Genomic DNA, 10519 nt, shown 5'->3' with positions numbered 1-10519 from the left:
CACACAATTTTTTTTACTCAATTCTACAATGTTAAGTGGGTGAAAAAAACTCCTTAATCTTGAATTTGGGTCAAAAATGGGCACCAATAGAAATGAATGGGAAAAACTGTAATTTAGAGCATTCTAAAATGAGCCAAAATAAGACATCAGGTGACAGCAAAGTTGCTACATCTTTAGGTTTTAGCTCTAAGAACTTATTGGAATGATATTTTAATGTAGTTAAAAAATTAAATAAAATAAAACATAAAAATAAGCATAATTTACAAAGAAAATATGGTACTTTTTGAAGTAAATAAATTCAAAAATACACCCAAAATAAAAAAATCACACCATAAATGGATAGACAAAACTTTATCTAAGACAGTGATATAACATTTATGATAAATAAAAATTAGGATCACGCCTGAGTCCTCTGTGCCCACATTTGTCCACAATTACAGGATTAAGAGCTATAAAGTGAATACAGTTTGAGGGCTACCTACATTATCAAGGAGCTTCATTTATTAGCGTTTGTCTAGGACCATTAATCTTGTCATCCCATACACTGATAAAATAGTGACAATTTCTTTATTATAAGTGATGATATTTCAAACAAAGAGGAATGTCCAGCAGCAATCATCAATCACTTCAATGTATGGTGAAATGTGAAATTTCATTAAAGAGTCTTTGCATTAAAGAGTGTATGAAATCCAGACATCTTTGAGGTTGCGCTTGCAAATTGATTAGAACAGGGATCACGCATCCAGATGTTTGTTGAGTCTTCTCACTTTCTCCTTCTTGTTCCGGTTCCCATGTTTTTTCCAGGGTTTCCCAGCCTGTTGTTGCGTGTTTGCATTTGCAGGCCCAACAGGACCACTTCCAGGCTTATAACCCATCACCATCTGCACACCCTTGGTCAGCGCTCGCACATTTTCCTATGAAAAATGACGGATTTTGAGCACAGTGAGTGATTTAGACCTTAAAATTTGTAGCTGTTTAAAATACTGCAACATTATATCAAAACAAATCCCTTCATGGGTTGAATCTTACTTGATGAAAGAAACTTTTATCCACTGTGTTCTCTATGCGTTTGACTTTCGATGGATTGTTGGCATTGCTAGAAATCTGTTCGGCATCTGCAGTCTGCATGGCAAACCTGGCGTGCTGAGGCTGGAAGTCTTTAGGGTCAATATGGGGTGGAGGGTGGCAGTAAAGGAGTTTTCCCTGCAGAGATTCAGAAAACATCAGATCAGCATCTCCCATTCGCCATGTTCACAACTATAAAATTCAGAGCTGGTTGTGGCAAATGTAGAGGCACTTACACTGACATAGTCTTTCAAAACATAACGGGCTGATCTTGACTGGTCTGGCTGGCCGTGTGCCGTCATGAAGCCTCTCATATCTGCATGAAGAAAATAAATTATGATTGGTCAGTAGTAGTAGAGTTAAAAAAAAAAAAACGTAATTAATTGGTGTGAAACGCCTTAATGTGTACATCATGCAGAGTTAACTGACATCCATATGCCATTAGCAGCTCCTCATACGTAGGCACTCGATCAGGGTCTTCGTCTTCCCTCGGTCTGATGATGTTGATACCGTAGGTCCCCTCCAAAACAGTTCGAGGGATAGTCTGACATACGTATTTAGGTTAAGGGCAACATCCTGCAGTTCAAACTTTGTCAGATGTTATGATGCTTCAAAAGATTAATATTACAAATAAATGCTGTACTTTTGAATGTTCTATTCATGAAAGAATCCTGAAAAAAATGTATCACAGTTTAGACAAAAAATATGAAGCAGCACCACTGTTTTAAAAATTGAGAATAAAAACTGTTTTTTGAGCAGCAAATCTGCATATTTTTATGATTTCTGAAGGATCATGTGACACTGAAGACTGGAGTAATGGCTATATTTAATTAAATACACTAACTGAAATTGTAATAATTTTTCACAATATTACTGAACTTTTCATCAAATAAATACAGCCTTGACGAGCATAAGAGACTAACAAAATAATTATACATTTGATTGCATTGAACACATTTTATTGCTTTTCATACAACTTAACCCATACTTGTCATACTTGTTGTTATCTTCCTGGTCAAAAGTGACCGGACACCTAAAAATTAAATTTCCTCCATCCCAGTAAAACCAATGCAATTTATTTTTGTTCTATAATATTTATTCTTTGTAATTTAGTATTTTGAGACAATTTGATTGAATTTATTAATATTTATGCAATATTTATGGTCTATTTTGCCATGGAAAAAAATATATATTTTTCTATATATATATATTTTTTTTTTTTCAAAAAAAAAAATATTAATGCAGTATTTTAGTTTAATATAGAGTCTAGGCCTTCAGAAAAAAATAATTTTTTGAAGAAAATTAGCACCATCTGGTTACAGTATAGAGAAAAAGCGTAGAATCATGGTGTAACCACTAGATGGCATGTACAGCTCTCTATGGAGAAGCATGTGAATTCCCCAGATGTTTATGAACACATTCTTTTTTTTTTTTGGTGGATTTGAATATATAGTTAAAACAATCTCAAAAACGATTTTTTATTAAAAAAATAAAAAAAAAAAATAAAATACAAATTTGTGAATTTATGTGTTTTTGTCAATTTCCCATTCATTTCCTATGGGGGTCATTTTTGACCAAAGACCACAAGTGTGACTATTTTTTTAAGACCATTTAGCATGCTCAGATCATGACCTCAATTTTATTGTGTGTTCACATACATAATGCCATAAAAGTAACCAAGTTTCATAACATTACGATGAAGCTGTGATTTTTAGAAATTCAAAACAGAAAATTTTTCAGTCAAAAATGACAGAAGAGCACCTGAGACTTAAAAGATCAAGCAAAAATGCAATTGTTCTGGTCATTGCTGTTTAAGAAGGATATCAAAGAGATGGCTGGAACATGATCTCTTAACTGATCGATAGGTAGGATCCCAGAGCAAATCATCTCGGCTTTGGTGGACACAAAAGATGGCATGACCAGTCCAGGACAATCACACAGGCAGAGACCAGGCTCAACAAACAGAGTCTGAAACATAGACACACCAACAGTCAATTAAACCCCAAGAACGTAAACATGCTTACACATGCTAAATTCTTAAATCAGATTGGTTGACCCCTATTGGCATACAGCTTGAAAATGGGTGGTGTACAGCAGTAGTTAAAGAGTTTCCTAAGAGTAATTTAGGAGAAAAGTTTAGAAAATATCAGTAACTCCATTGTGAATCGTTGAATCGAAAGTCACCTGAAAATGCTTTGTGTGTCCGGGTGTAGCTGAAACTGAGACTTTCTTATTCCTCATGATGGTGTTGATGGTGGAGCTTTTTCCAACATTAGGATATCCAACCTTAATGAGAATTTAGAGTGGAAATATGAATATGAGTTCTGATGGACAGTGTCATAAATGTTTGATGCATTATAGAACTGTTGTTTAAACTCAAACTCACCAATCCAACTGTGATTTGTCCATCTTTGCATGTCAGCCCAGAATGCACAGACTTAAAAATCTCCAGCAGCTCATTTTTACGTAACAAACGGCTCGAGTTGTAAAAAGCCTCTGCGTTCTCCACAGCATGATCTTCGTCTCCTGATTCCTCAGAGCATGTCTGCCATTCTTTCTCATCAACACAGACTCCACCTTCTTCTTCTTCATCCTGCTCACTCTCATCTTTCTCTTCATTTGGTGTCGTGCTATTTTCCTCATGATGATCTGTGGCATTTTTGGAGACTGCTTCCAGTTCAGTATCACTCTGATCCTCTTGGTCCATCAGCTCTTCTCCCTTAAACACCAGGCATTGAGGAGAAACAGAATAATAAACACACAGTTCTCAAAGAATAATCGCTTCATGTGCATCATAACACAAATATTCAAGTAAGCCTAGTTCTAAGATTATATACAACAATGCTGTGCAAAAGTTTGGGGTCGGTACGATTTTTTTTAATGTTTCTGAAAGGAGTCAACTGCATTTATCAAATATAAGTATAAACAGTCAAATTGTTACAACTGTTTTCTATTTTTACACATTATAATATAAACTGTCATTTATTCCTCCAGTCTTCAGAAATCATTCTAATATGCTGATTTGCTCCTCAAGAAACATTTCTCAGGAGAATATTTTGATGAATAGAACATTTATATTTATAAATGTACATTTATAAATGTATCAGATGTTTTTATCCAAAGCGAACACACGCGATTCATCTCTAAAAGGTTCAAAAGAATAGCATTTATTTGAGATATTATTCCTTGTCACATAAATGTCTAAATGTAATTTGTAATCAATTTAATGCATCCTTGTTAAATTAAAGTACATTTACATATAATATGTATAATACCTTCTCCTCAGCCTCGAGTCGTTGAGCCTCAGCTAAAGCAGACCAGAACACCGCTCTGATCCCCTCTTTCTGGAAGTATCTGGCCCAAGCTCGCCGCTGTTCTCTAGTGAGCAGGTCAGCTTTGTTCAGCAGAAGCATGTTTACTTTGTGAATAGAGACCTCTTTTACATATTTTTCCTGATGGTGACAGAAAATGAAGTATGATTCAAATAGGAAGAGCAAGTGTAATAGTTTTGAGCCAATGTCTTGTTACTTACCAGATCTGGACACCGGAAGAGAAGCGGGTTTCTGGCATCAACAATTTGAACCACAACATCACTGAGGATTAAACAAAAAATTTGTATTCTAGGATACTGAATAGGTGTGATTAGATAGTAAAAAGTAAAAATAACATATCCATTGTGGAAAAAAGGCAATCAAAAGCTCACCTCCTCTCAATAACTCTCCAGAGTTGCCTCCAGAAATCGAGATTCCTCTCAAAAGGGGTAAGAATCATCTTTTGTTCCTCTTCCAACCTATAACAGAGAGTGCATTAGCTCACAAACACTATCCTGTTGGAGAATCTTATTTAAGAATCTGACTAAGTTTATCAAACATTCACCGTGCCAGTTCTCTTCTCCATGTAAGGAAACTGTCCCTCTCGGTTTGCTGTAAAACCTCAGAGCTTGTGTTCTCGTCCCAAGGAGGCCTGCAGTGACAGAACACCATCTTCAATACATTTGCTTCAATGGCAGATCAGAGGATCAAAAATAAAATAAAAATCACAACAACATACCTTCGGGGGATTCGCAAGAGCTCTTTGTTTTCCTCATGGAGTTTCTTCAGTCGTCTGGACTCCTCAGCGGAGAGCAAGCCAGCCCTCGCTTCAGCTGGGACAAATTTGATGTTCATTTTCTCTGCAAAACAATAACACATATTTTTATCTGTTACAAGCAGGGTTATTTTAGTATTATTTATACACTATTATCCACCTAATTTTGCAAAGCAGAAGGAATTATTTTAATGTGCAAGACTAGGTGATTCACTAGCTTCTGGAAACTGTAAAACTATTTGTGTTATAAACCAGTTTGATTATGATTATTAAAACAGTATGATAGCAAATACCAGTTTGCAATATAAAGGAGCATGAAATGGAAATTGTGATAGTCTTTCTTCTCTATTGTGATGTACATCCGAGTGAAACAGCGGAAGGGACTTGAATTCGTCCATTGGGAATTGATTGGATTGTTGTGGTTGGCTATTGAATTTAATTCAATTAATAAAAATGTTATAATTAATCATTTAAGTTCATGATATAATCATATAAATAATCCAGAGATATCACCATTACCACCAACCTGCAACAAATTCAGTTCCAGCGAGTTCAGCCGTGGCAAGAAAGTCATCCAGAGAGCTCTGCTCTGTGACAGACTGTAGGTTTAGTCGACCCCAATCATATCCATCATTCAGCTCGCTGGTGTGCAGCTAAAAGACATGATACAATGAAAATACTTAGGATTTATTGAACAAAACTGGCTAAAATTTACATTCACTGAATCAAGTTAAAACTCTCTTGCCTAAAGAAAAATAATATATTTCAACAGGATATTTTGTAGTCCATGTGTTTTGGTTTATGATGAAAAGCCTTTTAAATCCATAAACATTGTTTATGTCACGCATATCGTACCCCTAATCAAAAATGACAAAATAATGAGTCATGGTTTCTCCAATTATTTTATAAATGTTCTATATTAATAGAACTTTACAATGATCTAGACTAATGCTATAGCGAAAAAGCAATTTTATGATTAGACAGTGACATTTTCTTACCCATGTGTCATTTCTCCTGTATCCGCGGCCTGCGTTCAGTCTCTCCTTTATTAAAGCTCTCCCTAACCCTGAGCCTTCTCCGTGAGCCTTCTTTTTCCCCATATTAGATGCGTTTACACGGTTAAACAGCGATATAAATGTGTCAGCGAACTGTTCGTGGACATACGAACAGACAGAACTTCACCCATGTGGTATGTTTGTTATGGCAAAGGAAGGAAGTCACACGGACTGGTGTATGAGATGAACCTCCTCTTTAGAGCAATACGGCGTCAAAAATAGATCCCCTTTTTAGGTTTGTTCAGCTTAGTCGAGTGCATATGCTTACTTTTTAAAGGTTGACAGAGATTACAGTGAAAAGATACATCTTTTGGTTTGTTCTAGGGCTATGGTGTCTCACTAAAATATGTCCCTAGGAAATCCAAAGACATTGCATTGAATAGTTCCGGATTTTTGCAAACTGCTTGGGTCATGTTAGCATGTCACCAGCAGAGGGTATCACATAACAAGTTTCATATTCGCCCAAAACTATTCCAGAGGTAAGAAATAAGAGGGGCAATAATAATAATAATAATAATAATAATAATAAAATGATTATTAATAATACTTATGTGTAATATATTTAATCATTGTAATATTGAATTAATAATTACATTCTGTCGTTGTTGTCCTTGTTATTAAATCTATAATAACAGGATGCATTGCATGCTTAAACTTTATTACTTTCATTATTTTCATTCTAGTAGAATATGTCGTAATAATAATATTTTTTTTTTATTATAGTTGTTACATATAATATCAGGTTGTATTCTTAAATTTTTTGTTGCCATTTTTAACCTTATAGAAATTCAAAAAGGGATTGTGTTTTGTATCAGTATATTAGCAAAGAAAAAAACATTTTATTGTCACCAAACTAAACAGTCTTTACTGTCATACTACTATGTGCATAAAGGAGAACAGATGAGCCGATACGAAACACTTTAATTAAAAATCTATTAATTATACAGGCACGTTTAAAGAGATATAAATGAATAAAAACCCGTTGTCATCATAAAGTCATCTCTTGTTGTCCCAAACCTGTATGTATTTCTTTCTTTTGTTGAACAAAAAAGAAAATATTTTGAAGAATGTTAAACAGACATTTGATGAGTTGATTGGGGTCCATTGACTTACATAGTCGAAAAATAAGGGGTGCCGCCAACTGTTAATTCTTTAAAATATATTATTTTGTGTTCACTAGAAGAAAGAAACGCATACATGTTTGAAACAACATAGGGGCGATTAAAAGAGGACCACATTTTCATTTTAGGGCGAACTGTCCCTTTAATCCCCGTCTTGGTATCGTCCTGGCTCCCCTCTGAGAGTCTGAATTGGTTCCTTCCACTATATAAGTCACTGATTCTCGCTTGTACTGTACAGTGTGTTATGTACCAGTGATGCGGCGATAGTAGCGTCCGACGCGATACTTCACCGCTCACAGGTCAACGAAGTCTGCAACTTTGAAAATGTCTTAAAGAAAGTCGATAGATGACTAAAGCCTGTTTCGAGGTAGAATTTAGGCGTAATAGAAATAGTACAGTAGATTTAGTATCTTCACTGTCCTCAAGACGACCAGTATGTTGCCTTGGAAGAAGAATAAGTTCGAGCTGATCGAGGAAGACAAGCAGCAGTCCAAGCAGAAGGGCTATGCCGTGAGCCTCAACTACTCCGCGCTCACCTCCTTCGCCAAATCCTGCCCAGAAAGCGCACTCAACCGAGTCGGGAGCATGTTCAAGTCCAAGAGGAAAAAGGTGAAGATCACCAACGAGGACCCTACGTATACGGTCTTGTATCTGGGGAATGCCACCACCATTCAGTCCAAGGGGGACGGATGCACGGACGTGGCCGTCAGTAAGATTTGGGGCAAGAGCGAGATGGGGAAGAACGGCACCAAGATGAAGTTGACCATCAGCTCGCAGGGCATTCGCATGGTCCACGTCGACGAAAAGGCGAAGAGACCCGGACATCTCTATTTATTGCATAGGATCACCTACTGCGTCGCAGACCCGCGGCTCCCCAAGGTCTTCGCCTGGATATACCGGCACGAGATGAAGCACAAGGCGGTGATGCTGCGCTGCCACGCCGTGCTGGTGTCCAAGCCGGAGAAGGCGAAGGCCATGGCGCTGCTCCTCTACCAGACCTCAGCGACAGCACTGGCCGAGTTTAAAAGACTCAAACGAAGGGACGACGCCAGGCACCAGCAGCAGCAGTTGATCGGGGAGCAAACGATTCCCTTGGTGCCCTTGAGGAAGCTGCTAAACGGACAGTGTTACTATAAACCCCCGGTGGAGCGCAGCAGGAGCGCACCGAAGCTGGGCTCCATCACGGAGGACCTGCTCGGGGAAGAGGAAGAGGAGAAAGCCATGCACTTTGAGTGCGAGGATATCCTGGACAACGACAGCGACTGTGTGTCTAACGGCAAGCAAGAACTGTGTCAGATTATCAACGACTTGGGCTCCATGTGCATAGGCAACGACGTGCAGACGCTAAAAGCCGATCTGAGAGTGACTCGCCTGCTGTCCGGGGAGAGCACGAGCAGCGAGTCCTCCATAGACAGCAATCAAGAGACCGTTTCTCTGTCTAATGGCATTGTGGATAGGAAAATGCAAGAAGTCGGCTGACTAAAGACGAGCAATGACCTGCGATGTTACACGGTAATAATGAAGAAGAGCGTTTGTGTGCATCATGAATGTGCCACTTCATCCATTTGACTTGAAAGCGGGCTTGTTCACGGGATGTGTGTGAAAACCTAGTGAGCTGCCTACCTAGACATCACGTTTGGACCAAAAGTGTAAAAAGTCCACTTAACTACTGCCTTAAGAAAAATCAAAGTGGTGCCAACCTTCACTATAATGGTTTTACTGCTTAAGAGAATTAAGTTTAAAAGCTTGTGACAAGATGGAAACCATGCAAGACATAATGAGAATGAGATCAGCTAACTCAAAGTGCACCAAAATGCTGTCTAGGTAGGCGGCTCACTAGGTTTTGAGACAAGCCATGGATATGTTTGTGGACTTACAGACACTCGCACAATAATCCCTCATTAGGGGTCTGGATGGAAGTTGCTCTGCGCAATAAGACGCTTAAAGTCTCTGTTAACCTCTCTCCGGGGAAAGAGGTTTTAGGAAAGATCTGTTTACCTAATATGTTTCCCTCAAGGAAATGTTTGTTTGTTTGAATGAAAACACCAGTCCTGAAATATGTAACTCAATCTTTATTTCTTTCTATGTTTCTTTCGTTCGAAAGAAGTGTCAACAATAACGAGTTACAAGACTACTTTCCTTTCAGGATGTTCCTCTGTTTGTTTTTTGCACTGTGGTGGATTTCAGACAAGTATTATGTTATTTATGTGCATAATATTGTTCTCAAATGTTCTTACAAACAAGTTTTATCTTTGCTGTGCAAAAGAGCCAATTTCCTGATGTACAGAGATGTATATATTAAATACATAACGTGTAAACAAAATCCATTATTTTTTAAACAATGTGGTTTGTTTCTGTGAACACCAATAAAAAAAAGTCAATTGAACATCGATGTTGAACATTTTCTGCTGTAAAAACCATGTCAAATATTAGACAATTCACTGTAAAAAGATTTGTTATCACAACATTTTTTCTTTTTTCAAATCAACTTAATTTATTTAGTTCAGATAACTTGTTATTTTGAGTTTCTGATGATTAAATCAATGTATTAACTCACCTTTTCCAGTTCCATCAACTTAACATTTTAAGGCAACCAGGCTACTTAATTGTTTTAAGTTAAAATAACAATACTTTTTTACCGTGAACTCCAAGCAGGTTTAAATTTGCTGTCACATTTATGCTCTCAAGTGTGCTTTCAGAAGCATGCAGGCACCATTACGATCCCTTTGGAGTCTGGCACGTTTGCACTTGAGGGGGCGCCGCATGTTCCCTGCGGTGAGAGTGTTAATAATGCTGGCAGAGAGGTCACTTCCTACAGGAGTGCCACACACCCGCAGCTCTTCATCTGCACAGGCCTCCTTTCAGATCTGCACATGTAAACAAGTTCATATCATGGCAGACAAGTTAACAATTGAGTGGCAGAATCAATACATCAAATGCTAAACTACTTATTAGACCTGCCAAATAACGATTTGCACAGTTTTAAAGAAACAAACCTGCCTTATTAGACATGATAATATAAGCTATACGCTAAAATCAGGGTCAAATTTCAAATCTGAAGACTTTTCCACCTCAATGGGATTCACCATCAAAACGTCCATACGCTTAGTATATAACCCTGCACAGTGCAGAACAATAAACGGATATGCTAAATCGAGCCTGTATATAATTAGCCTATAAGGGAACAACCTA

At 37.6% G+C, this 10519-nt stretch overlaps 2 protein-coding genes across 2 annotated transcripts; one reads left to right on the top strand and one right to left on the bottom strand.

Annotated features, from left to right (window-relative positions):
- Positions 1 to 553: 553 nt before the first annotated feature.
- On the bottom strand, positions 554 to 6505 carry lsg1 (large 60S subunit nuclear export GTPase 1). The gene is made up of 14 exons (XM_039674170.2): positions 6150 to 6505; positions 5678 to 5804; positions 5116 to 5236; positions 4942 to 5028; positions 4769 to 4855; positions 4598 to 4658; positions 4341 to 4517; positions 3452 to 3784; positions 3250 to 3351; positions 2890 to 3033; positions 1495 to 1618; positions 1302 to 1381; positions 1030 to 1203; positions 554 to 914 (listed from the first exon to the last, which is right to left on the bottom strand). Exons 1-14 carry the CDS (start codon positions 6249 to 6251, stop codon positions 735 to 737), a joined length of 1899 nt encoding a protein of 632 aa, XP_039530104.2. The 5' UTR covers positions 6252 to 6505; the 3' UTR covers positions 554 to 734.
- A 1045-nt stretch (positions 6506 to 7550) lies between these two features.
- On the top strand, positions 7551 to 9713 carry fam43a (family with sequence similarity 43 member A). The gene has a single exon (XM_039674083.2). It carries the CDS (start codon positions 7763 to 7765, stop codon positions 8804 to 8806), a length of 1044 nt encoding a protein of 347 aa, XP_039530017.2. The 5' UTR covers positions 7551 to 7762; the 3' UTR covers positions 8807 to 9713.
- Positions 9714 to 10519: the final 806 nt, after the last annotated feature.

The sequence above is a fragment of the Pimephales promelas genome, chromosome 21, assembly GCF_988280905.1.
Source record: "Pimephales promelas chromosome 21, fPimPro1.hap1.1, whole genome shotgun sequence".
Taxonomy (NCBI): Eukaryota; Metazoa; Chordata; class Actinopteri; order Cypriniformes; family Leuciscidae; genus Pimephales; species Pimephales promelas.
The sequence above is the reverse complement of the archived record's forward strand: the minus strand, read 5'-3'. Positions and strand labels throughout refer to the sequence as shown.